We start from the raw sequence: 27,991 nt of genomic DNA on the forward strand, positions 1-27,991 counted from the left end.
ACAATTCTACTGTGTGTGTGTGTGTGTGTGTGTGTGTGTGTCTACCTCTCCAGAAAGCCAGACTGCAGATTGTTTTCATTCCGGTGATGTTTGTGTGTGTTTGCTGGTGGCAGGTAGTGGTGCTGATGGGGGGGGGTCTTTAAAGTGTTTGACAAGATAGGGACAAAAAAAGTAATTTCATAGGGCAAGTTCCAACTGAATTTAAAAAAAAAAAAAAAAAAAAAAGGTTTTCTTCTCTCTCTTGTCCATACCCCACATTTCGTCTTTCAAACAAAAGCCTCCCCCACATTTCTTCCCCACAAGGGTTCTTTTTAAGGGGGCTCTCTTTTTTAAAGTCAAACTTCCTGGTCTTCGAAGACCTCCAGAAAGAGCGGGGGAAAGAGCTCATTGGGACACTCCACCTTCATATGGTGGAAGCGGCTGGCGTGGCAGGCTCCGATCATGCGCAAGTCCGTCACCTTCATCAGCAGCTTGGGCCAGAAGTGTGGAATGTTGTGCTTGCGGTAGTTGATGTAATGCTCGAACGCCAGCAGGTAGGCTTCTTGGCACTGATCGATCTTCTCCACACTGGTCACCCCCGAACGGTCTGGGGAAGGTATTACATTCGTTAAAAGGTACAGTGTTTAATAAGGGTGGCGACTGGTGTCATCTAGCAGTGAATACACTATATCTACGGTGGCCCTCGAGGACAAGGAGGTTTTCTCTTTCTCTCTCTTTTTTTTTAAATTTTTATTTACATATTTATTACATTTTTCACAGATGGTACATGGCATGGATATTTCGATTTAGAAGATACAGGAACACATAACTCATACATTCCTTGGATAATCATGGCGGCAGACTCCAGTAGATAAAAAGTAGAAATTAATTAGCAAGCCAAATAAAAATAAAAAATAAAGAAAAAGGTTTTCTCGTTTTGAATATTTACTGAGGATTATTTTCCCAGTTTGGGTGAAGACAGCTCACTTCCAGTGAAATAGATTACAATAAAAGGAGGAAAGAAATGAAATGTTGCTCACTTTAGCTGACACCAGTGCTATGAAAAAAAGGCCTTGACTGTGCATAATCCCAAACCTCATGCTGAATATATTAGACTAAAGTGAAATGAATATGTGGAAAACCTATCCCAACCTGACGTGTTACTTTTTTTTAAACGGAAGAGCAAAAAGAGCTCAGTAAGGGATAGTGAGGCCAAACGCCTGATCCAAAATGCAGGCCCAATTAAGGACACAGCACTGGCACCAGCAGGCCTGCTAGTAAATTAGAAGCAGCAGTCAAAATGCTGATAGCGAAGTTAACTCGGATCTGTTTGGTCCACTGCCACTGATTCCCAGCCACAACAGAAGACCTGGACCCCACCAAGACTATTATCATCCATTGAAATTCTTACAGGAATAATCTGCAGGTTATGTACATTATGTGGTCATGTTTATGTATTATTTTCCTCTCGTCTGGTAGTGAAATGAGATTTTTCTTTTCAAATATTGCCTCTCATTGGCTTACCATCCACTGTGACTGACTATCACTGCCTGTGTCCCAACTCTTGTACTGGATTTAAGGTCACCTATTAGGCACAGTGAATGCACTTTTGAATGGTTTGTCAACATTAATATGGGTCCGCCTTTCTGAAAAACCCGTGTTCAGCCTGTGATAAACACATCCCCCAGATACCAGCAGTTAGATTCAGGGCCAATCAGAACAGACTGGGCTTGTTGGAAGGCGGGGCTTAAAGAGACAGACAGACACAGGCTGAAAGAGGGGATTCAGCAATGGAACTGTGAGAAAATATAAATGGTGTTCTGGACACTACACCACGGAAACAGATTCTAGTAGAAACCCAAAAAACAAATTAGAACCGGAAAATTAGCAAAAAATTTGACCTTAAAAAACCCCCCCTGCTTGCAATGCATATTCATGCATATTCCCCTAGGCGTTGAATCTGAAATGAATAATTAGTGTGTAACAGACTATTTGCTCTGAGAGCAAATACAGCTGCAGTCTGTCTTTATTTACAGCTTGAAGAAATCCACTAGAGCTGGGTGTATTTATGTGGTTTTTCATAGACTATAACTGGAATTTGTGTCTCTAGGAAATTGTTGTTGTTGTGCAGGGACTGGATTAACGGCAGATTACAAAAGATTATTCTCATTCAAGATAGTTTAGTGGGTATGGAAAATTTTGCTCACGATCTTGACGACAGACTGTAAATGAGGCTGTTGTTTTACACGATGACGATGCCATACTTGGTATAGGCTACTGCAAAATACTGTCTGAAATATGTTAAAAATGTGGATTGTCCACTCCACAATTTGCCACTATCTATCCCAGTGTGTTCAATTAGGCCAAAGTAAATTTACTTGCAGAACATTTTGTGGTTTACATTACATTTTAGCGTATTCATCAATAAATAAAAAGCCACAACAATGAGAATGTGTAATCTCATTCCAACAGAGCTTAGAAGAAAAACCTTAAACAAATGTTTTGGAAAGATGATGTTTCAGTCTCTGAGCCACAGTAGACATTAAACAGCCGTTGGTAAACGATAGTTGAGGGATCTGATTTTAGGATCAGCAAAGCCTTCCCTCGTTGTATTATTCATGTGTCAGTTATTAAATATTTCATTCTGTTTTTGAAAACATCTGGTATTCTAAACTGGAGAGAACAAATCAGCTGGTAGTACAGAAGCCAAGAGAAAATCTGAAAAAAACACAACCACTAAAACTAGAACTTGAATTATTAAATATGACACAGTATCAACCTCAGAACTAAGGAATAGGAATGTGAAAACTAAGTTAGTTCAAATATTGATAAGAAGTAATAGGGAATATAGGTCTTTACCTGATGCAGTCAATGATAAACATCACTTATTCCTCACCTGAGCTCATGAGCAGCACGGCCTGCATCAGCGCCACCTCCGAGTCGTCCAGGTTGAACTGGGCCAGGCTCTTGCCCAAATCAAAGATGGCGTCCGACACCACGCCCAAGCCGCCGTTTTTCAGCTGCTCGCGCTTCACCGCCATCTCCCCGTTCAGCGTCAGCGTCTCGCTCTCTGGGTCGTAGCGGACGGCCGCACGCAGCGACATGACCTCCATGCAGCAGCCCTTCAGCAAGATGATCTGGTCTTCACAAGGCAGCTGAGGGCACACCAGAACAACAATGTGATGGGATATATGACACTATCGCTGTATAAGGCCGCCGCTACTTTGAAAACAGTCTACCGTTACGGGACCTTTCGTGTTTGTAATCGTTTTGTGAACTAGAGCCGATTGTTGAAATGCTGTCGCTATGTTTATGAGTGTTGTGTTAATAACTGCACGTTCCAGAACCTTAGCGCCAGGATGTGACATCACGCTGGTGCAAATAAACTGTTGGATGATGAGCTGCAGCTGAGGGGAATTGTTTGACACACACACCTGCAGAAGTCACAAGGAGGATCGGCGCTTGGCAAGCATTGCCCGCGTCAGTGAACAGTTCTTGGTTTTTAAACTTTCACAACTACACGGAAGGATCTGTTCCCTATCACACTCTTCAAACTAGCGGACTCGGTTATCATAGCTACACTTGGCCTCTGTCTCATCAGCTCTTAGTTAGCCATTAGCTTTAGCCTTTTTGTTTGCTCTTTTCGTTGTGTGGCAGCAGTCCGAATACCGGGCTTGCGGCGGCTGTAGCGTAACACTTCCTTTACAAAATAATAAACTAAAACTGAAATCACGTAATAGAGCTTATAGAACTGGCCAGAAACAGGACTCCAGATGAAACAAATGTCCCTAATATTGCGAGATGCCTATGTTTATAGGCAATTACTAACATGTTAGTTTAAGCAACTTTATACAGGATTTTTTTGCAATAACAGCTTGGTGCGCTGCTCCCAAAGGAACAAATAATAATAAAAATACAGAAAACAAATCAAGCAGTTGTTAGTGCTAACTGAAAATAACTCTGAGTAGCCTAATTTAGTGAAGGCAAGACTGAAGAAATTACAACTTTGGAGATCTACGGTAAAATGTGGTATCACAGATTTTCTTAAAGAGAAAGGGCAATCATTTTCTATTCACACAAATCCCCTTGCCACGTTATGTAACTGGGAAGGCCCTCCAAAATACATGATGACTGCACTGCACCAATTAGGGGGGAACACAGGCGAATGCACAAAACTTTCCATGCGTCATCACATCACCAAGAGGCACAGAGAGAGAGATTGAGAGAGAGAGAGAGAGATTTAGTTATGCAAGGTTTAATTATAATTCAGTGAAATAACAGCTGATTTGACACTGTAACTGTGCCCAAAATCACCATCTCCACTGTCCAAATTTAACCATGCAGTGCCTTCACATACAGTATGGCCTCAATGTAAGCCACAGCATGTTACGTTTTGCTGCCTTTGATACCTATTTAATTATAGATTTGAAAGACATTAAACCTGTCAGTGATAGCACACCTCAACGGTGTGTATTAAGTGTCTTGCAATTTCAATTTACTGCCAAGTATAAAATAAACTGCTGAATGTTCATTATTTAAGCAATAAATAAGGAGTGAGTGATTATGAAAATGAATCCTGCGAGTTGTACAGAGCATGATTTTAACCTTAAGAGTACCAGGATGCAATCGGTTTGTTTTGCTATGCACTATTCCTAACTCCTGAGTCTCTGTTTTTATGGCAAGCTTTCCATTCTTGCATGGCCCATAAGCAGTATACAATGATAACGCTGACATATTTACCATTCCAATTTCAACAATACTTCCTTTGTTTCAGACAGAGGTAAACATAAGTAGATTTTCTCGTTTTTAAGCAGTGCCTGCAGATTTTGCTAGCTGGAGGAGAACATATGATGATTGAAAATGCAGACTCAGGCTCACTTTACAGTTAACTAGGAACTCTGTAAAAGGCTTTTTGTTAAAAACTGAACCCAAAGATTCATGTCCCTGACAAAGAGTCCCCATTCTTAACCTGAGCAGACATGGAAATAAAGATACAGCATTGTTATTGCTGTCTAAAGATGGATTAAGTAAGAAAAAGGAACAATGTAATAACAGTCTCTTATTTCACTCCTTCTGTTCAGTTGCTTAGCTTGAATATCTGGACATGCAAAACAGAGGTTTGTGTATAGGAAAGCTGAACTATACACTTCCATAAAGCCACTGCATAGCAGGACAGAGCAGTCAATAGTGAATTTATAACCGTTTCATGTGTGGCACTTTAGGTCTCTCCTGAATAAAGTGCTGCAGTGCATCGGAAGTGACGTGGTTTCCACAGCAGTGGCAGCTTTGGGACCGCAGAGGCCACACATGCCATGAATGTGAGCCACTCTGGATGAAAGCACCCACACCGTTTCTTTAAAATACCATGTACTGAGACTGATGATAGATTGAAACCCACAAATACGGTTGAGTCTTAAAACGGATTTAAACAAAATCAACCTCACATGCACACACACATACATTCCTTCATTACCAACAGTGGACTATTTGTCTACATTAACCAAATGTGGACCTCTATTTCTGTTCATTTAAAAAACACAATAAAAAATGTAATTGTATGGTCTTTTGTCAAAATATTGACATTTTCTTTATTATTGTGATTTCTTTTTTTCTTTTTGAAAAAATAAGAAGTTGCCAATAGGGGACTTGAATCCTTGAGCAATATCTACATTTCAAAGAAGAGACCCTCAGCAGTGGAGCTGTCTGTGCCTATTGTTTCACCCAATGAGTGTTGCTCACTACAAAGACACACACACACACACACACACACACACACACACACACACACACACACACACACACACACACACACACACACACACACACACACACACACACACACACACACACACACACACACACACACACACAACTTACATCTGAGAACATGGGCAATTTCTTGGCAAAGTCGACGACGCGCGTGATGGCGGGGGTCATGATCTTGGTGAACTCACTGAAGGCTTCCAGGTCCACCTTATCTCCGTCAGAGGTGGGAAACATGGGGCCCTGGCCGATATCGTCTGGCTAGAAACAAGAAATCACACCGGTAAGAGAGCTGTTTGCTGCTAAAAATATTTTACAAAGTTTCCTGAATAAAGTGCAGCTTCTAAGCTTCTTTTCATTACATTCGTTACAATTCATTCTCAGAGCGTGGCCTTGAACACAGACTAAAACGAGTAAAATCAGGAAATTGTAAAAGCTTTGGAGCCTTTTAAAAAGCACAACATTTAGAGACTCACATAGCAACAGCCTGGAACCAATTTAAATGTCACTGGTCTATAAAAGACCAGAGTGCGGGGAGTAGACAGGGCAGTAGAGTAAATTAAAGGTTACAATTCTAGCCTGTATTTGAGGAAGAACCTCACGTGAGTTGATCTGGATACTGTAAAGATAATTAGATGAGCCATGCTGCGGTGAAATGACAGCAATTAAGGTGGCTGAAGCGATAGCAGCAAACCATATGAATAACGATCTAAACGCCATACATGCTTTCAGCCTAATTGGAAAATGAAATAAAGTGAGAACAGAAACAAAGACAAAACTTAAGTAATTTAACCCAATCTGAGAATGTTACAAACTGTGCACAGATTCACAGCCACACAGTTGATCCCTATCCTGTTTTGATAAATTGGGAACTTGAGAGCTAGAATGGACCGGAAACAGGCTTAAGGCAACACTCGGAAAGGGAGACTTACTGAATCACTAGAGGGAGCAGTGCAGGTCATCAGAAGGAGGGTTAAAAGGGTTAAAACAGTTAAATCTATAAAATCATCTGCTGAAGTTAACAGTGATGTGCTATCTAAAAGTTAAGGGTGGGAATGTACTACTGTATCCTGTCTGCTGCCATTAATGGTTTTTAAAATGCTATAGTGGAATCAGACAGTTCCGTCACAATGTTTAAAAAGTGCAGTGCAGGTTTTAAGATAGTCAGCATTCAACATCTCTGGGTGACATAAATCACATCGCAGCCCATACTTTTAATATATTTAAAATGTACCCTCTTGTGTAATATAAGCAGAATTCATTAAGTGTATTTTCCTCTAATGTGACCTTTGAGTTTGCTTACAGTGGATAAGAGCACGTCCAAAGTATAAAGCAGTAAGCTGCCGTATACCAACAGACAGCCTGTTCTCTGATTGTTTTTTTTTGTTCTGGCCATCCTTCTCTTCTTTTTTCACCTCGGACTGACCGCCCCCTCCCGTCTGTGATTTTTCAGCATCCTTTCAAAACTGTATGCAAGTGTAAAACCTGTCTTTGCCTTAAGGGAATGGTTGCCTTAAAGGTACCCATCTGAAGCACAAGACACGTGTTTGTGCACGTGGCAACGATAACATGGGACGACACAGCGAGTCGCTGATGAAAGGATGCCGTCGAAACACTTTCTTTTGAATAAGTAGAAGAAGAAGTAGCTTTCATTCATGTGCGCTCGGTGTTTGAAGTGGAAATAACTTTCGACATGAAAGAGAGGATGAACTCCTGTGTGGATACTGCAAGTCATTAATAAAAAGCTGAATGACAGAGAGGAGGGGTGTGGCTTACATGATTTAATCCTATAGAGTACCCTGATGTTAAAAGTCTATTAACGTAAATGTGACACAACAAATAACTTATCTCCGTTACGTGTTTTGCAATCTTTCATGGATTGGGAGGAGGCCATTTTGCAAGAGCTCAAAAGCCTGTGGGGATTTCCTTTGCCCCACTTCACAGAAACTAAGTGCTACATGAGAAAGGATAAAATTATTGGATTTTGACATTCAATAATTATTGTTTCTAGTTATAGTTTGTTGCCTCACTCTCATGTTCAAGACAAGGAAAGTAGTCGTTCCGTTGGGCAAAGGTTGCCCATCGCTAGTTAAATTATCCCAAATACTGGTAGTCATGGGAAGTATCAGCCTGCCTGGCAGTCAGAAGATACACTTTACGGCATCACTTAACTGTCCTGTGTGCTTGTTGTGACCAGTTTATTTACCACGTTATGTTGTGGTCTCACACCTAATCACAACTAAAAATTGAGTCCTATCTTTTTGGCCCATACCAATTATGTTTATATTATAAGATGCTGAATATGCTCCAAGTTGTTACAATTAACAGTAGTTACTTTGTTACTGAAGAACTCAAAAAAATGGGATGATTCCCAATCAAGTTCTAAAGATATAATGATAAAAGTGTAGGACAATCCATCTCCAAAATTTGTCAAAGCTCACCATGAACTTGCGTTTCTGTTTCCAGCTGGAGCCCTGTGCGTTGGTGTGCCGGTGGGCCTCGGTCACCATCCTGATCAGCTCCCATTCCGCGGTGGTTGGCTCGGGCCTGGTCTGCAGCGTGCGCACCATCTCCTCCCTTTTCCTCTTCTGTCGGTTCTCCTCGATCAGACGCCGCTTGGCCACGCGCTTGGATTCGTCCAACACCACTGATGATAGGAGGGACGGGGGGAAAGAGCATGGCACGAGGGGGGGTTAATACAACTGTGAAAGCTACATTGGCACTTACTGGGTTACTAGGGGTGTATTCACACATGCCGTGTTTAGTTCGGTTGAAATAAACTCAGATGCACTTCCGCCTTCGGTGCGCATCTTTCAGACATGTGTGAATACAGCAATCGCACTCGGGGGCGGACCAAACAAGCGGTCCGAGACTCAACTGAAGAGTTGGTCTCGATGCGCTTCCATACGCACTCTGCTGCAGTTCGTTTGTGGTGTGAATTTGTCCGGACTCGATCCGACCCAATTGCAGGTAGCACTGTGTCTTTTATCTTTTAATAAATCGCCGTCAGCTTCACATTATGGGAAAGTGTTGTTGTCGCCATTGTTAGGAAGATTAGTTGTGGTTTGACCGGGAGCCCCGAGCGAATATATTACATTTGATAGACAGGACGCGTAAACATGCTGATTTGTTCAGCGATCAGATGGAAAGGAGCGTCTCCTGCACAGTGACAACAGGTTCACGCTGCGCTTTGTATGAAGTGCGTGTTTTTATTTTGCTTCCCATGTTACGGGACCGTCAATACTATCCCCGTGTCAGTTTGGAGCTGAGCCGCGCCAAACTCACACCCAGCTGACACACGGCTAAATCAGCTGTGTGTCAGCTTGAGCCTATTCCTCGCGAGCCGCACGTCCAGCAGCAAAAATACAGTAAATATTATGTTTCACATCGTAGGCTACAAGCCACACATTGACACAGGCGTACATATTATAACCATATGAAACAACAATAATTTTATGTTTTTTTATTTTATTTATAGGCTAGATGTAGGCATATATATTTATTTATTATTCTTAACCCCATATCGTATCAGTTATATATTTCGCAGTTTTCACTTTGTGCTTCCTGCTTCTCTCCAGCCCAGAATGTCTGTCCAATGAATGAATTACCTCAGATCACGTGTGGTTTTGCTTCGTAATGCAGGTTCACTTGCAAAAGGGGCAATATGAAAGTGGACCACACCAAACAAAAAAAATCTGAACTCTATTTGGTCTGGACCAAAGCAAGTGAACTAGTGGACTTTCCCTGTTTGAATACACCCTAAGTCTTCATTAACAAATTAAAAATATTTTCTTTCTTTGTTTCTTTGTTTCTTTCTTTTTAATTTGGTTGCATTAATTTATTGCGCTTTCTTTTTCCTTTTCTCTTTTTGTGTTAATGTATTGCACAGCTGGGGTGTTCTTTGGTTTCAAGCTTTTTTTCTCCCTCTATTTCTTCCTCTCTCTATTTCTCTCTCTGTCTATGTGCTTAACGAAAAATTAATATGTTGGTTTGTTACGTTATGTATGAGTCTGTCCGCTCCATTCTTGTGAATGAGATATCTTAGCAACAACAGTCAACCAGAGGTTTCGTTGGACTCGTTGGCCCTTGTAAGTGGCACTATCGGCCGGATGACTCATTCAGCGAGTGCTTTTACTTCACAGAGCCATGCTAGATGAGTACTTCAATGCCATCGCTCGGCTTTGAGCAAATCAATGAACGAAATTAACAGCAACATGAACATGTAACAGCAAACAGGACCATCAGTGCAAAGAATTATATTTTAATATCGTTTTTCTTAATGCCTTTGTCATGGGTACGCTCACCTAGGAACAACAGCTGGCATAGTAAAAGTACTACCGCTTTTGTCGAAAGGGGGTGCAAGAATGAAAACAAACTGAAAGTTCCTCAGCGCACCTTTAAAGAAACGTTACCAGATATTCAAACATTTTCCGAACAGAAGAGAAAAGATTTATAAGGAAACAAAAGAAAGTGCTCTGCTTTGAAGGGACATATTAGTTTGAGTTGTTCAAATTAAATGAAAGCATTTGACAAATTCAAAGCTTCTGTATTTGTGTAGGTTAATACTAGATGTCTTATAATGGCCATAGCACAATGTTAACAAAAGGTATTAAATATGAGGCTCGGCAAGATCCCAGTAGTGCTTAGTACAGTATTGAATATATCTTCACCATCACCACCCATCATCTGACATAAAGCATATGTAGTTTGATGTTTCATATATTGTGCTCCTATTTGCACAGTGTTTTTCTACATGGTTATGAAGAGATTTGTGATTACACTTTTACATGACATGTTTATTACCTATGCTTAACGTTGTTTTTCTTGTTTATTCTTGAGAAGGCCTCCAGTGCAAAAAATGACAGCACGTATTTTGCTACAGCAAATTAAATTAAACCAACAGAGTTCAGATGCACTGTGGTGGAATTCAAGTCCAGATGTTCTGAATTTCTTTTTTCATCAAAATATCCAGAGGAGCAAAAATCCATGTTCCTTATCCACTGGAGCAGCCGTACTGCTAAATTAATATCCATCCCAGCATGAAATGACTTTTAATCATTTTATCAAGTGTGTGTGTTCTATGTTATACTCTCCTTATATAGTCAAACCGCAAGGCAGTGCAGAAATCTGTGTGTGTGTGTGTGTGTGTGTGTGTGTGTGTGTGTGTGTGTGAATACACATGATACAGACAAATGTGCACAAACATACTGCATAGCATGGGCGTAAAATTGCGTATGGACGGTGTGGACGTGTCCATACCAATATTCAAATGTACTGAAATTGTCCACACCAATATGAGAAGGATAATGCGCGAAACAGCGCCCCTTTACATTTAGATTCTGAAGACGCGGCGAAACACGACACTGCACACCGCGAGCATCTTGTCTTTTTACTCGCGCAAATCACCATTCTCTGCAGCCGTCACCGGCTCTGTGTTGTTTCTCTCTCACCGGCTCGCCGAGGCTCGGGCACGCTCGCGCTTCAGCTGCGCTCCAACTCCCCGGTTCACTCGTAAACTGAAATTCCGAGTCGGGGACAGCCCTACTGTGAAACATAAGCAGCCAATGATGTATGAATATAATACGTTTTTTAGTACAAAATTATTGATAGCCGCTCAACTCTTGACTAAACTGTACATGATAAAACTGGTTTGGTTAATGAACTAGTGAGCGGTTGGATGCTGGATCTGGGGCGAGGGCGTTTCGCCAAATTGTGTGACGTTTCGCCAAAATGTGTCCCCACCAATATGAACATCAAAGTTACGCCACTGCTGCATAGTGCATACTATTATCTTATCTTATATTAGCGTTTAGGCATTCTAACATTTCCAGTTACCTTTATATGAAAAGTGAATGGATGATCAAGAAATCCCAAGAGGGAACATGTAATGTTTTGTACCAAATGTAATGGAAATCTGTTCAAATGAATGTCAAAAAAGTCAGGGGATCACAAAAGTGAGAAGGCCAATGTGCATGTCTTCAACCAACAGACAGACATCATTTTCTAAGGTGACATAATGACAGCAGTAGCCTAAACCCTTTTTTTTTTTTAACCTTTATTTATACAGGTATATCCCATTGAGACCGAAGACTCTTTTGCAAGGGAGACCTGTTTTCCTTTCCCACGTTACCATTCACACACACATTCATACACCGATAGCAGGCTAACTACCGACATTCACACAAGGCAAGGTAGGTTAAGTGTCTTGCCCAAGGACACAACAACTATGACACATGTGGCAGGTCATCAGATCATTGGCCAACCCGCTCTACCAACTGAGCCACAGTCGTCCCAATGGATACCCTTAGTGATAAGAATATAAGAATACAATATAATTCATAATAACTCACAGTCCATGGCCATGCCCACGGCTGTGCACTTCTTAAAGCGGCACAGCTGGCACTGGTTGCGGGTGATCTTGTCGATGATGCAGCAGCCTTCATATTTACAGGAGTAGGCTGGATGGAGGTTCTTCTGGATGGTCCTTCGGAAGAAACCCTGAAGCAAAAGGCAGAAAATGGAAATCAGATTAAAGGAGGAAAATCCGGATGACCTCGAAATGAAATCCATCAATTGAATTGAATGTTCCTGTGTGTAGCATGCAATGCATCAAATAGCATTAAATGGGTCGGATCACATGGCAGGCTGGTGATCGCATAAAAGAACACAACTTGCCAAGAACGGATAAGTGATGAAGTGATGCGTGACAGAATGTCTCTCAGCAACCGCCTTTGTACAAAACATTTACAGGGAGCGGTTTTATGAGAATCACACTGTGGGAAGTGGTTTACAAGGACATCATTTAAAGCAGAGAACTATCAGGGAGGTTGCTCTGATATTTTCTTAAAAAAACACAAATTAAAATAACTATTTTTTTTACAACTTTTCCATAATTAATCCTAGCTACGCCAAAACTAATATAATATAAATGTACAAGTTACTTGCGGGTGAGAGAACACACAAAGTAAATTTTTTTGCTTTTCGACACCACTGCAGGGATTTCGAAATGCCTCTGTGTTCCTGTGTGATTACAGCAAGTTGGTACGAGGATAGCTGAAGCCATTTTAGGAGACCGTGGGCAGGCTGCTCTCCATGGTGCCAATCAGTGGATAATAGACCTCTGCTAAGTGGATACAGACACCTGCTGTCAGAAAAAGCCTCCTGCCAGGTCATTACTGCACAGTGCAATAAATGAATTCCCTTCTTCATAAGGGCATATTTCCTGGTGGATCATGCAGATGAAAAAGAAAATTGAGCAATGGCTTGGTTAAAAATTCCAAATCTTTATTTGGTACTAAGGGATAGTTCAGTATTTTTGAAGTGGGGTTGTATTAAATCACTGGTACTACTTAGTTAGTATGTTACCTTGTGGAGATGGCGGTCAGTGCAGTCATTTAAAGGAGTTTGGGGGAGAAGTCACTGTAGCAGAAGTCAGCCTTGTACTGTTGCAGAGTGGGCCAGATGAAAAGCGCATTATCTCCACGTATATAAATACCTCACAAATAAATATCCGTTCAATTGTTCGCTAAATTTAGGATTTTTTCACTGCTGATTTGTGGACCGATACTGGCAGAAGCTGTTCATTTTGCACTTTTTTTCAAAGCGTATTTTTGCAATGTTAGTTACAACAGTTACAATCCTACATTTAGTGTAGAATTGAACGATTATTAAATTTTTAGGTAAGCATTTATAAAAATTGGCGAAAAAACTTTTTTCTACTGGCCCCCTCTGAAACAGTACAAGGCTGACTTCTGCTACAGCGACGTCTCTTCCAAACTCCCTTAAAGTGACTGCGCTGACAGCCATCTCCATAAGGGTAACATTTTATCTATGCATAAGTAGGCTACCTCATACAACCCCACTTTAGAAATACTGAACTATCCCTTTACGACCAGTATATGTTGCACGTGTTAGCCCACTTGAAATTACTATCTATAATTTTCCAATGCATACACCACTAATTGTTCAGAGTATTACAGAAAAAATTGCTTTGGGCTGTGTTGAATTATTTATTGGCTAGGAGCATAAGGTAATTTCCTGGAAACTCCACTGCTTGTTACTGCTCAGATGAGTCTTTGTACTAGCCTAAGCTTACTGGTTGCAGCCTTATACTGTAGTTAACCCTTTAGATCCAGTATCCGTCCTATCATCTAACATTCCACCAAAAGGCAAAGAAGAGTATTTACCCACAACGTCACAGTATTATATTAGCTATACTTGCTACAGAACACCATGATAAATAGCTGTCAGCAAATGATTAATTGAAAGTTTGATTAATATGATTGAAAAGGAGTTTGGTTAATGTAATGTGTATTACTCTGAAAATAGTACCCAACTAAATGACGTTTTACCTACATTTGAATCATGTTTGCTAAAAAACTACATTGCCAAGCTGTTTAAGATAATAACTGATTGCTTTTTTTGCCTGTCACATCTTCTTAATTTTGAAGAAAAAAATATATACAGACTGAGCCTGAAGCCATGTTTTAGTCTTTGTATTTTTGTTTTACTTTTTTTTTTTATATATATTATTTTTTTGGCATTTTCAAGCTTTATTAGATAGTACAGAGTTGAAATGGGGAGACAGAGAGAGAGGGGGGATGACCTGCAGTAAAGGTCCACGTGTCGGATTTGAACCCGCGACCACTGCAACGAAGGCCGGAGCCAATATGGTACGCGCTCTATCCACTACGCCACCAGAGCGCCCCAAGATGTTTTACTTTTAATGTTGCAAGACAAAAGGTTTGAGATGTAGATGGTGTGTTTGGCCAATGGAGCGTTATCTCAGATAAAGAGTCTGTCTGCGGTTGCTGAAACTTCCCCAAATTCAATAAAGAGCAGGCCAGAGCTGCTAACATTTGAGAGTAGATAAACACACAGTTTATATCACTCCATCTCTTGTCTTTATGGTTATTTGAAAGGCTGAAAGAAACTCTCATCAAAGCTTTATAAAGCTATCCTGTTATGGCCCCATTCACACTGCTTCCACATGAAGAGAAATCCAAAGCTCGACAGGTCTACCGTGCCTAAGCCAGGACTAGACCATCAGTGTTTGGGATGATGGCTTTAATGAGCAGTCCATTATATTCTTGTTTGCTCTGCAATCTTGCGCCAAATATCATTTATTGCCTCGTTTACACTGAGCGGCACAGTTCGGTTCAGCACAGCCAGGGTAGGCACGTCACGATAACCCCATGCTTTTCCACTTCCTACGGTGCCCCTACTTAGAAGGCTTGCTACCCCATTGAAAGGGTGACAACAATAGGTGCTGCACGGTATACTTATTTTGGGACCATTTCCAACTTCTGACAGTGGAAACGCAGACAAATGGGTGCCGTGCCGTATACCAAACAGATCCGCACCGCTCAGTTGATACGAGTAAAAAGGGAGACGTCTTACTGTACCTTGCAACCCTCGCAGGTGATGCAGCGGTAGTGGTAGCCCGTGGCCTTGTCTCCACAGACCACACATGGCTCGTCCTTCTCCAGGTAGCTGGGGATGTACCCTGGGACAGAGACACTGAGCGCTGTAGGAGAGCAGGAGCAGAGGGGACGAATGAGGGGAAAGGAGGGTTAAAACCTTCAAGTCCTTCAATTACATGACAGACTTTTTCATCTTCAATCTTATATCATTCAGTATTGTTTTAACAATTGATGGTCATCTGTAATTAAGTTTAAAACTGTAAATCACATTATTATTTTGTTAATCGTTATTTTAATAATCATTTTTGGTCAGATTTGTCCAATTTGGTAGAACTGTTTTGTAATCCTGTCTACAGCTCAGACCCAAACATCCTCTGAAGTTTAGGCTTTTGTCACCTAGAGCTAATTTGCATTCAACAGTGTCACATGAAGAAAATAATACAAATAAAGAAAGGAAGAGAAGGAGATTATCTCAGCAATGAGACCTAGAACACCAGTCAAAGCCCTGCGGGAGCCGGCTGAGTAGTGTCGGGCACATAACATCTAAAGACTGAGTTTTAAAAGAAACCTGGTGTGAATTGTGTTCAATTGCTTGTTTTGAGGTGACAACACAGAGGAGAGACCGAGGCGGAGACGATAAATCCTTACCAGACATACTCTTCACTGAACAATGGCTCATCCTGCTCTTTCTCTTGGGCACATCTGGCCATCTGGAGGGGTGAGAGAAAGGGAGAGAACAATGTTACATTGTGATGAGAGGATAACATAATATAATGTAATCAAATCTTCATATGACCTGCATAGTTATTATCAACTCCAATCTATTCCAAGGGGTCAAACAGGATGACAAGAAAAAAGACAAACTTGTAAACATTTAAGTTGTTATCATGTTGAATAGTTCGTTGTTTTCCAAATGAATCAACTTTTTGTTAGGTCTATGAAAAAACACATTAATAAAATGACCCATTACCCATCACACTTCATAGTGCTTAGTTCAGTTGCTTGATAATCAACTTAAATGATTAATCAGTTATCAACATTTTAGCGCTAATTTTTACGAATTCAATTTCATTTACAAAAGCAACTTATTTCAACGTAAAGATACATCAGAGGATTTGTTGGCCACTTGACAACATAATCATTTATTTGGGGTTGTGTTTGAGATGACCTTATAAAAAACAAATGTAAATTACTTAACATTCAATATTCTTTGGACTCTCTTTTGCTCTCCAAAAATTCCTTAGAAAAATATCTGATTATTTAGCTAAGTGTTTCACTGTGTTCACCAGCTAGTTGCTAGCCTAAAGCTTAATTGCTACAGAGAGCTGCGTTAATGTTCCCTTTTGAATTGTCACTACAAGAGACACTTGTTCACATTACAACAGTTTGTTCAATAAAAATGCTGATAGGTGCAGCTTTAAGCTAACTGGTCTTTTCTACAGCTACTCTACAGCTTATATAACATGCTACAGTAGCTGACATGAGGTAAAAGAGTGGACCACTGTAACACCAACACTGTTGTAACCATTAATAGCTAGTATGTGAATGGCGTATCTCGTTCAAACTGCAGCCAACCTTTCGACAGAGACTAACACGAAAAAATAAGCTTGCTGGCGGCATGTATTCATACTTGAAGCCCCTAAACTGCTGGACCGGTTAGATGTTTGGGTTATTATTCTCGTTCCATGTTATATCTCTTTCATCTTCGAAAATTGTTTTTTTATCCTCTTTCAATCACATTTCATAACTTTTAGAATTAAAAAAATATGACAAGGTAATTTAAATCATAGTACACCTCGTGCTTTCAGTGAAACAAATGTATGAATCATATACCTACACCAATTATTCACATGCATGAACAAGCCCTAACCACACACACACACACACACACACACACACACACACACACACACACACACACACACACACACACTCACGTAAAAACACACAGTAGGATAATTCCTTCACTCATCTCTTTGCTCATCTATCTTTTTCTACATCATTCTCTTTCCTTCCTCTTTTCTCACTCCTGGGGCTGATTTGGATTACCGTCCTCTCTCCCTCCCTTTATTCTGTTTCTCCCCATGTCTGACTGTTCTCTCTCTACACCCCTCCCATTCCCATTCCTCCACTTCCCTCAATAAAAGCTCTCTCTCTCTTCTCTCTCTCTGTTCCTCCCATTTTGGCATATCTGTCTGTCTGCTCCTTAAACGTTCCTTCTTTTCTCACAGTCATTTGTTATCCCAATCTCTCTCCCCTTTCCAAACCCCCATCCAGCAGTATTAGGTAACACTGTTCTCCTCCCTCGTTGAAACCCCTCCATCCCTCCCTCCTCCCCTCCCTCCCTCTATCTGGCTGTCAAATCCACTTTCCTCTTTCGGGCCGAGAAAAAAATAAAATCCTCTACCTCTCTATCCTCCGTTTTTCCTGCTCTTCACGGTCGATCAAACTTTATTAATTTTATTGCAGTGCACATGGTCAGGCAATAACACAGTGGGAAACTGTCTACTGCTTATCTCTGTGAGGTGAGCCAGCATACCAGAAAGACCAACGCTAACATTTCCACATCTATTAAACACAAACACGGACTTTAGTTACATCATTTATAGGAGCTTGTTACAATGGAAACAATTATTTGGCTGTAGGCTAGAAGTCAAAGCAGATACAAAAAAACACTATACCACTACAATCTACAGTGGAAATAGGTATTCATCTCAAGTCATGTCAATTCTTTCTTGAACACGAGGGGGAAGCATAACAAACTGCAACACCTTGTGACAGTTTTCTGCTGAACATGTTTGAAAACAATTGCCCAATACCCATGAAGAAGACTGTGGGAAACATTATTATCCCAGTGGGACTTTGTTTATGTCCACTTGACGCATTTAATCCAGTTTTAAAGCTATTGTGTGTGACCTCTGTCGCCGCCATGAGTAATTCTGAGTAATTACAACAACACTGTTGAGCATCTACATCATGAGGTAAGCCTTTGGTGATCATGCATGGATTGTAATCATTCTGCTGTACATCCAGGTTTTTTCTTAGCAGTAATCAACAACTGGAACATTTCGTGGCCGATTCTTTGGCTCCTGCACCAGCGCCAGTTTACGAGGCGACACCAGTCTGTAAATTCTGAGATATACAGGGAGTGTTTCATTTAGCTGATATGCTTAATCAATGTTGTGCCAAATGTGGCAATGGCTTGAATGTAACCAACATTCATTTATAGGAAAAAGTTACGTACTATAGCTTTACATTTCTTGCTCTGTTTTGGTCTAGAGACCATCAACAAAATATCTGTCTCTTTAGCTGCCAAAGTCTCCACTTTGTTCACCAGCTAGTTGCCAACTTTGTGTCCTGTTTGGTTGTGTACAGGTAGCGTACATTGGGTTAATCCGAGGTGAATCTGTCTAGAGATTTACGTTAGAGGAGATAAACGCAGTTTAATCCAATTTGTGAACTTTTGCTATTGTTGCACACCTGGTGGTAGTATCAACATAAGACATTGTGGTAGAAAGAGCTTTAACTGAAGCTCTCATTAAATACAAGGCTGGGCGAAGAAGTGTCCCTAAACACACCACACTAGGAACTCATTGTACCAGAGCCGCAACAAATGATGCGATTGCAAAGTCTGACACAGCAGCCAGTCAATAGCTCCGTCCTGAAGGCATCAGCTGAAAGATCATAATCTGGAAGATGCTACGATGCTGCGTGGAAGCTTCAACAAAAGCTTGGTTGTTACCATGGTTCATACAATTAAGCATTAACAACTGATATTACCAACCCCCACAAAGAGAAAAAAAGACTGTTTATATCGTCTGACTAATCTACTGATAAGGCACCGAGTTCATTTTCGAACATCTCTCCAATTGAACATAATGTACTACTTTGAGGGAAAATCCCTACTAATTGCTTGAGCAAAAAGACTGATAGCAAAGTATCATGTGTAAACAGTAAGTGGATAATCTATTTGAGTTGAGAATGTGGGGGTAGGCTAGGTTGGCATTCAGCTGCAGGAGAGAGTGACGTGTGGGGGTGGCTCATGGGAGCAGTGCCAGGTGAGTTGAATGAAGCAGCTGATACTCATTGCCTAATCCTGATATGTCCTAAAATGCAGTAGTATGTTGGACCTGGAGTGGGCGATTTTGGAGAACGCTTTTTGTCAAAATCGACTTGTCAAAATCAGTGATTTATTTTTTACTCGTGGATTTTATTTCAGGAAAATAAGTTAAAAAGGTAAAGCAAAAGCAAAGCAAGCTAGCTACGGTGGCTAGCTTTGTATACATATCCTTTGTTTACATACTAGTTTACAGAGCCTATAGGCTGTGTATGAACACCCGATTCATTTCGACGCACACACAGTACGGACAGGTAGCGAATAGTGAGGAGATATTCACAGATTTTTGACAGCAAATGTTCTTTAGAAAATCCACATTTACGAACTCAAGACTAATCTATTCGTCCAACAGCAAGGAAAATAATACAAACGTAGACAAGCCCTTCTTAGCTGCACTCGACACACAGACATGTCTTGCTTTCCCGACTGCAAACATGCGACACAGGATATGATTAGGACATGAGCAGCTGCACACTCCCACTTTCCCCACACACACACACACACACACACACACACACACACACACACACACACACACACACAAACAGACAGCAGAATATGTTGACACAAACCTGTTGATGTTGTACGGCTGTAATATATGCATGGTGCTCCCTTTGCAATAATTATCACGAGACGAGAATATGTAACTCCGCAGCTACTCCTGCTGTTTCAGCCCCACAGCAGTCTAGATGAGCCTGTGCATGAGTCCCATTCGGCCTTGTTGACATTTAACTGACCCTCAAGTCGACTAGTATTGGGGTAGTTGAAGAGGTGGTTCTTCAAGAGTCCGACTATCAGTCTGAGTGGCTAACAGCAGCTTTTTGTTGATTTCTAAACTGGTAAGAAGAGGTCCTTAAATCCCCTGCCGCCAACCTCTCAGTGACCCAAGAGCTGGAGTCCATCCCAGGGATAGTACAGTAGAAGTCGAGCAGAACCCCGGGCTCCTACTGTCAGCTTCGATCTCAAAAGCAATAATAGCTCTGTGCATTCAACGTGCTGGTGTGAGGAATGGCTACTTTGTTTATTTCACTCTCCTTCTCCCTCCCTCCCTAGTAGTCGCTCTGGTCCAGCCTTCCCTCCCACCTCCCTGCCTCTGAGTGTGTGTGCGTGTGTGTGTCCTTCCCCTGTTGACATGCTCTCTTTTTATCTCGATACACCTTGTCATGTTCTGGTCTACTTCGTGCAACCCCTCTCTCTCTCTCTCTCTCTCTCTCTCTCTCTCTCTCTTCCTGTCCTTGTTTCTCTGTATTTCTTTCTTTTTTTACATTATCCTCACCAAATTGTTCTCTCCCTCCCTCTCTCCGTCCGTCACCTTTCCTTAAACTTACATTTTCTCTTCCGTCCAACTTTATAATTTCATGCCCTCTTGGTTACTATTTCAATCTTTCCAATACAAAAAATACGGCTTGTTTAAATCCAAACGCACTAAAGCTTTAAGGCTAACTTGATTACATAACAGCAGACTAATGCGGTGTCGCCAGTGCAGCCTAGTGAAGTCGTATGAGAACAAAGGGATGCTCTACATCGCATCAATTCAATTATGCTGCTTTATTATCCTAAATGCCACAGTTACTGGATACAATAATACCTTGAAGAGTGTAGCGGAAGGATAACTAGAAGGGTTCAACTTCAAATACTGAAGTAATTACTAATTAAAGTTAAAGTTGCTATTCTGTTAAGCTAATGCTTACACCATGCTTTGACAATCTTCACATGTTAGAATTGTGGTCATATGGTCATATTTACCGTCTCCATTTAGCATGTTAACAGGCTGATATTTGCTCATAAGCATTAAATTGTATAACTTGGCATTAAGGGAGAGTCAGCCGTTCTGGAGAACGCTGGTTGTCATAATGACTTTTTGTTATTATCAGTGAATATCTCCTCACGATCTGCCATCGATGACTCCACCTTTAATTGGAATGTTATCACATTTGCAGGTGTTTGGTTATAAATCAAAGTATTGGAGAAATTTCAGATTTTGACTGCTGATGGTGCTAGATTAACAAGTAAAGGCATTCCCAAAGTGATTAAAATTCATCACCAGTCAAACATGGATAACTGTAACATTCCAACAATAATATATTTAATTCAAAAGTATTAGCCTAACTAAAGCACTGAATAAAAAGTAAAAGAAAACCAAAGTCAACCGACTCCTTGCTTTAGGTAGCCCGGCATCGCCCGTCTACCTACTTCCGCTCAATTTTCATTTCCCTTCAGTAGTCAGTCTGAGTGTGCGGTATATTAATGGGTTTTCTCCTGCAGATTTTTTACTGGTCCAATCAGCGAACAGAGAGAGTGGCGCAGAACAATGACGTGCGGCAGTTTCAGTTGCAGAAGCTGGCGCATGACATACGTCATGACCAAACGTTATGCGATTGGTTAGCAGATCCAGAGTGGCACTGGCGGACTGACCAACATTGCCATTAACGGATCGCACATTAACATGTCACGGTGGATCCTGTCAGGTAAATAAGTGTTTGTGGCTGTTATGAGACTATGAGTGTTGTCCTCTCAACTGTGTTTTGAGTTTAAGCTTAATAGATTAGATTTATTCTAGAACAATCACAATCTATTTATTTTTCAGTAACATAAGAAAGCACTCAACATTTTCAAATTCTGATTGTAAATAGCGTAATTTTGCTAGGACATAAGTATGTTGTACAAACTTCTTGGGCAATGTGCTTAAACAGATGAGAAGTTAGATACCACCACAATGTCTGTATGGTAAATAGTAAGCTGGTTACGTGGTGGTACTAGCTTCATAGCTTTCTGATGATGATGATGTAGATTAACAACATGTAAGAGTGACTTAAGGTCAGGATATGTTAACCTTTGCAATTTCAATTCTCATCACTTTTTGGCGTATCCCCAAATATAAGGAAGTCCAAAAGAGGATTTTACTTAACCCTTTAAGGCTGACGGTTTGGGAGAAGTAACAGCAAGATGGCAGTTTGGTACCATCTGCATGCAGACAGCAGACGGGGCCTTATGACGGGGCTTGGGGTTTTGAACTGTAATACTGTCCTAGATGTTCCCCTGGCACAGCTGTACAACTTCCCGTGATTCCGTTGTCCTGGGCCAAACTTTCTGAGCTGCCTTGGACAATGACCTCACACCCATGTAATCTTAGCCCACAGTTTCACCGTGGCTAGATCCCATAAGAGCTTCTCTGTACTGTGCCCATTAAGGAACTTAAAAGCTAGGACTTTCTCTTTTGGCTTCTGTTAATGGAGGAATACTTGCCTGTAATCCCCCAACACCTGCTTGTACTTACTGTTGCTGAGATGTTATCTGGCTGGCACCACTCTGTTTATGTCTATACCAACAGGCAAACTGGCTGCCTCTGGGTTAGTCCTGACAAGAGGTCATGATTGATTTGCTGGATTGTCTTGCCTAGTTCAAGAATTTAGTTACAACGTTGTTTATGATGTTGATCCATTGAGTCGAAGAACGCTCTACCAAGAACAACTCTTGCTATGGCAATGCAAAAGAGTAAAGATGTTGGTGGGGTCATGTGGACAAGAAAATCTTCCTGCAATCATCTTCCTGATCACCTCTGTACATCACACAAGTTGTGAAAGACACTAAGCTTTGAATGTTCAGGGTCCAATGTGTGAAGTCCGCCATGTCTCCCAAATTATGACAAGAATTTATAAATGTATCATCATCTTATCAGACACACAGAGATCATCTGAAAAGCCACCAATATTGTGTGGTCTGATCTCAACATAGGGCACACTGATTTTGATACTGATTGTTAGATTGTTAATGCTGTGTCATTTTTACAAGTAACAAATATCTACAGACAGAATTTGCTGGGACATCTGCATTTTTCCATATTGTGTATTTACCTTGAAAGGCCAGGGGCAACAGAGGTATCGTTATCAATTTTTTTTTTTACAACAGCTGTTTGAAATATCTTATTGGAGCTGTAACTGATTTCAAAAACATATCAGCTTTGACAGGAAGTCATTCTGAGACACAAACACCTTATTTCTTGAAGCGTGCTACACAGACACAACACAGACATATTCACGCCTTGGTATAAATATCCTTGACTACTTCATTATTTACATGTGTCACACATTTAAGCAGGCAAATAGGCTTGTGAATTAACACAGCTGGTGTTTGTGTGCTTGTGCTGCTTAGACTAATAAACTCAATGTACAACTCCAGCACGGTTACCTGAGGACGAGGCCTCGCTAAGAGACTTAAGGCTGTTACATACTCCGCGAGAAGAAAGAACAAAGTTCTCGGTGACAGAGCTGCTAGAAGAAGATGACGTCATTTTCTTCTCTCAGCTCTTGTTTAGCTGTTCTCGCAGCTTGTTCTCGACACATCACCCGGGCCGAACTTTCTTCTCGCAGCTTGTCCGAGAACTATTGTGTGATTGGTCAGTCTGAAGTCAATGAGGAAAGCGAAATGAAATCAGCTGGCGCTACTGAGTCAATTACCATGGTAACAATGCGCCGCGGTGAGGAGTTCGGCAGTTGAGTTCTCGTGAAGTATGAAATGTCCAGACCAGAAAGAACTTCTCGCAGCTCTGTCACCGAGAACTTTGTTCTTTCTTCTCGCGGAGTATGTAACAGCCTTAAGAATGGCATGTTTAGGCATCAGCTTCATCAAAAAACTAACACAAATGATGTCAGTGGTAAAAGAATAAAGAGACATGGCTATAACCCCCCCACACCCGCATGTGAATAGTCTTCACCATGATTATAAGCACTGAGAAACTGCCACAATCAATTCTCATTTGCAACAATAGAGGCCAGAACAATGATAATAAAAAACGGATAATTGGCTCTCTCAACATGCTGTATGTGGGTGCGAGTCTTCATTTTAATTCTATTACTTTTTAACTGACTGTTTAAAACTCAATGTACTCTTTGAACAAATTGTTAACAGATACAAAACCATATTAAAGCTTTGATAATAGTATTGTTAACTTTATTAAGAACCACATCCGTCGTGAAAATTAGGGGGCTTTCGCACCTACTTTGTTTGGTCTTGACTTTCGGACTTTTCGGTTTGATCCAAATCTATATTACAGGTGTGAAACCTCCCGCGGACCACGGTCCGGACTGAATAGGCGGACCTCGGTCATGTAAAGTTTTTCAGTATGCTTGCAAAACTGCAATGTGAAACCAAACCTACGCGGATCAAATATACAGGGGATTAAAAAAAAAGTCCTTGGTTTGGACCTTGGTTGCGGACCTTTAGGTGTGAAAGACCCCAAAGAAATGATTTGTGAGACTATAGAAATTTCCTGACTCTAAACTTAAATGGACACTTGGGAGAAAGCTTAGCCTGGAAATCCAGACCTGGCGCAGGCAAATTTAAATTTGCTCAGCCTACTGGTCTGGACAGTAGGCTGAGCAAATGTCAAGATGGGATCAAATCCAATCCATCATAGTTGTTGAGATATTTAAACCTGGACATTGATATTGATAGCACTAACTGAAAGGCAATTCAACAAATGCCATAACTTGCCACATGAAACATGTACTAACTAATGTAAGTTAGCTGTTTAACTGGTGTCTGAATCAGCCAAAGTTTGTTTGGTGGAGAATTAGGAACCACTCGGTATCTGAACAAAGTACGGTGCCACAGTTGCTGGATTAATCTACAATTGACCCAGAAAGTGCGTGCTGCAGATTCTGTAATCAGCTTCATAGTTTGAGAATTTGAAGCTTGGTGATTAGATGATACTTGGAGAAAATCTTTTTGGAAGTCAATATAACTTCTCATTACCATTTTATGCACACAGACTTGTACCTACCAACGAAAACTAGGTTGCCATCATTTAAAGGATTCTTATTCACATATAAATATTCAAACCCTCTCATTTATGATATAAAATAAAGCTCCTTGAAGCACTTCAACCGGCATATTCAAATTTGTGCACAGACCCAGTTTAAGTCCTTATATTTAGTTCAAATGCTGAGAGCCCACCGCCTCCTCAAATGAGCAAAAGGCTTCAAAGGCACACACACACACACACACACACACACACACACACACACACACACACACACACACACACACACACACACACACACACACACACACACACACACACACACACACACACACACACACACACACACACACACACACACACACACACACACACACACACACACACACACAAACATTCTATTTCAGTATCCCCTACTTCAGGCTATTCTACTTTTCTTTTATATAAACATCTCTCTGAATGAATGAATGAATGTGTGTGTGTGTGTGTGTATACATAATGTGACTCAGAAACCACAGAAGGGAGGGGGTCAGGGCATGAGGCAGCGATCATAAGTACACGTGCATGCTCAATGATGCCGTGAAACACAAACATACACATGCGCACACAGACACAAAGCGGCTATCCCCTGCTGTTGTCATATATTTAGGCGTCCTGAGCTGTCCTCTGCTTTCTGTGGCTCGATCTGCCCTCGCTGCTCCTAATCCAGCTCTCCCCACTCCACTAATCCACAGACACACACACGCACACACGCACGCACGCACGCACGCACGCACGCACGCACGCACGCACGCTTCAGCATAGTGCTGGCTACGTCAAACCCTACTCCCCAAAAGAGTAACCACAGGTGATGGCTAAACCTAATTGGCTCAAAATCAAAACCTCTCTTTCTGACAGAAGCAAGAGCATGCAGAATGTTTTTGTGTGAATAATGAGTCAGGAAAAAACCCGACAGGGTCACGAGGTCAGCAGAATAAGGGATGTCTTTCTATCTGGAGTGTGCATTGTGAATGACATACCAACGCAACCTATAGCTTTTGGAGGATGAGAAAATGAAATTCAGCACGCCAACATAAGAACATTGAGGTTTGCACAACAACCCAACAACTGAAGCAGGATTGAGGCCAACTAGGAAAACACATTAGATATGCCTTGGCTTGGTAAATAAAACAACACAAAAAACAGCAACAGCAGCCCTGCCAACATGTTACTTTCCGACTGCATTCGTTCACACTAGACTAGAGAGATAATTCAATCCATCAACATTATCAGCAATAATAATACTCACACGACTTTAAGGTTTGGGCCAAAATAACAATTCTTGAAAGTGTGTCTTCTTATTTCCATCAATGTATATTGTTTCAATTATCACAGAAAAAAAGTCAACATTGAATTCCCCAAAAATGTATGAAGCACAGAAAAAAAGAGACAATTTCCCCTTTTGTCGATAACTTGATGAGATCCATAATAGGTGGTACCCACTACCATTTAAGGTTTGGTTTTACACAAAAACACATTCTGTCAAATAACACAAATAAGAGGGAGGGTTCTTCTTTTATCAATAAAACAGGGTCTTTTACAATCGGGGGGCTCACATGACTAACGTGACTGAAGGCATAAGGAGGATTGTCTTTGTTAGCTATCTAGTTCAGAAACATTGTGGGCAGAAAATAAATACTTGGAATAATACATACACAAATGATAAGCATTAGATTAAATACAAATGAGTTTAAAGTCAATCAACATCAGATTTGATTATCAATTGCTGTGCGTCATTTATCAAGGTTTTCTTTGTTTGTTAGGCTCGTGTTTTATACTATATAATTGTAAATAAAGTTGGATAATGTGCAGCATGACGTGATTACAATATAACCCATTATATACAGTATATTGTCAGGAATGTAGCTCTAACCACTACACCAAGAGCACCCCGTATTATTATTAATCTAATTTTTGTTTGATTTTATACATTTACACAGTTCATTCAATTCATGTGGGATTTAACTTGCTTAGTGCTGGGGCAGCGTGTGTGCCCGTGTGTGTGTAAGTGACTGCACGTGGCGGAGAAATGAAGAGAGCACAGATGGCAGCGTGATGGATTGTTATGCTTTCCCTCTAACCCCTCCAGAAATCATCCTCGGTACACCATATTGCTCTGATCTATCTAACCTTTATTTATACAAGTAAATCCCATTGAGTCCGAAGACTCTTTTGCAAGGGAGACCTGTTCCCATTTACACGTTACCATTCACACACACATTCATACACCGATAGCAGCTATCTATCTATCTATCTATCTATCTATCTATCTATCTATCTATCTATCTATCTATCTATCTATCTATCTATCTATCTATCTATCTATCTATCTATCTATCTATCTATCTATCTATCTATCTATCTATCTATCTCATCAGACAACATTTTTTATGGCTTATGATGCCCAACCACTCATCCATTGCTAATCGATTGTTCAGTTTCTAAAGTTCTTGGCAATCATATCCATCCTTCTGTTCATCATTGGACATTTGGAGTTGGAGTTTCTGCACTGCATACAAATCAAAATGTAAATCATCCAGTTGTGTGATGTGAAGTGATTGTGTCTGGACTTTGATAATCTGAGGTTGTGTGGATGCACGCCTCTACATCTGCGTATGCTTTTATCCATCCTATCATCCATCCATCCATCCATGCCCCCAGCTACTCTTTCAACTATCCAAGCCATGGTTCATTTCTGCTCTCCTTTCATGTTGACATCAAAGACTGACACACACACACCATGCATATATACACAACCCGTTACGTTTGGGTTTCGGCACACAGCCCCCCTCTCTCTCTCTCTCTCGTCTCACCCTCTCTCTCTCTTTCTCTCTCTCTCTCTCTCTCGTCTCACCCTTTCTCATCTCCCTCCGATGAGTTGCTGTCCTGCTTGTTGGACATTGGCTCCAT

At 40.9% G+C, this 27,991-nt stretch overlaps 1 protein-coding gene across 2 annotated transcripts; it reads right to left on the bottom strand.

The window, feature by feature from the left end:
- Positions 1–284: 284 nt before the first annotated feature.
- On the bottom strand, positions 285–27,991 carry LOC307262806 (thyroid hormone receptor alpha; the record flags this gene model as incomplete). 2 transcript variants are annotated; one of them, XM_080043798.1, is made up of 8 exons in its annotated part: positions 285–586; positions 2,876–3,134; positions 5,857–6,003; positions 8,184–8,389; positions 12,093–12,240; positions 15,147–15,247; positions 15,813–15,874; positions 27,936–27,991. In XM_080043798.1, 8 exons carry the CDS (start codon positions 27,989–27,991, stop codon positions 336–338), a joined length of 1,230 nt encoding a protein of 409 aa, XP_079899924.1. In that variant the 3' UTR covers positions 285–335. The 2 variants fall into 2 exon arrangements, with proteins under 2 accessions (XP_079899924.1, XP_079899923.1); XM_080043797.1 differs by having other exon boundaries at positions 15,147–15,268.

Source organism: Ammodytes marinus (assembly GCF_949987685.1).
Source record: "Ammodytes marinus genome assembly, chromosome: 16".
Classification (NCBI taxonomy): domain Eukaryota; kingdom Metazoa; phylum Chordata; class Actinopteri; order Uranoscopiformes; family Ammodytidae; genus Ammodytes; species Ammodytes marinus.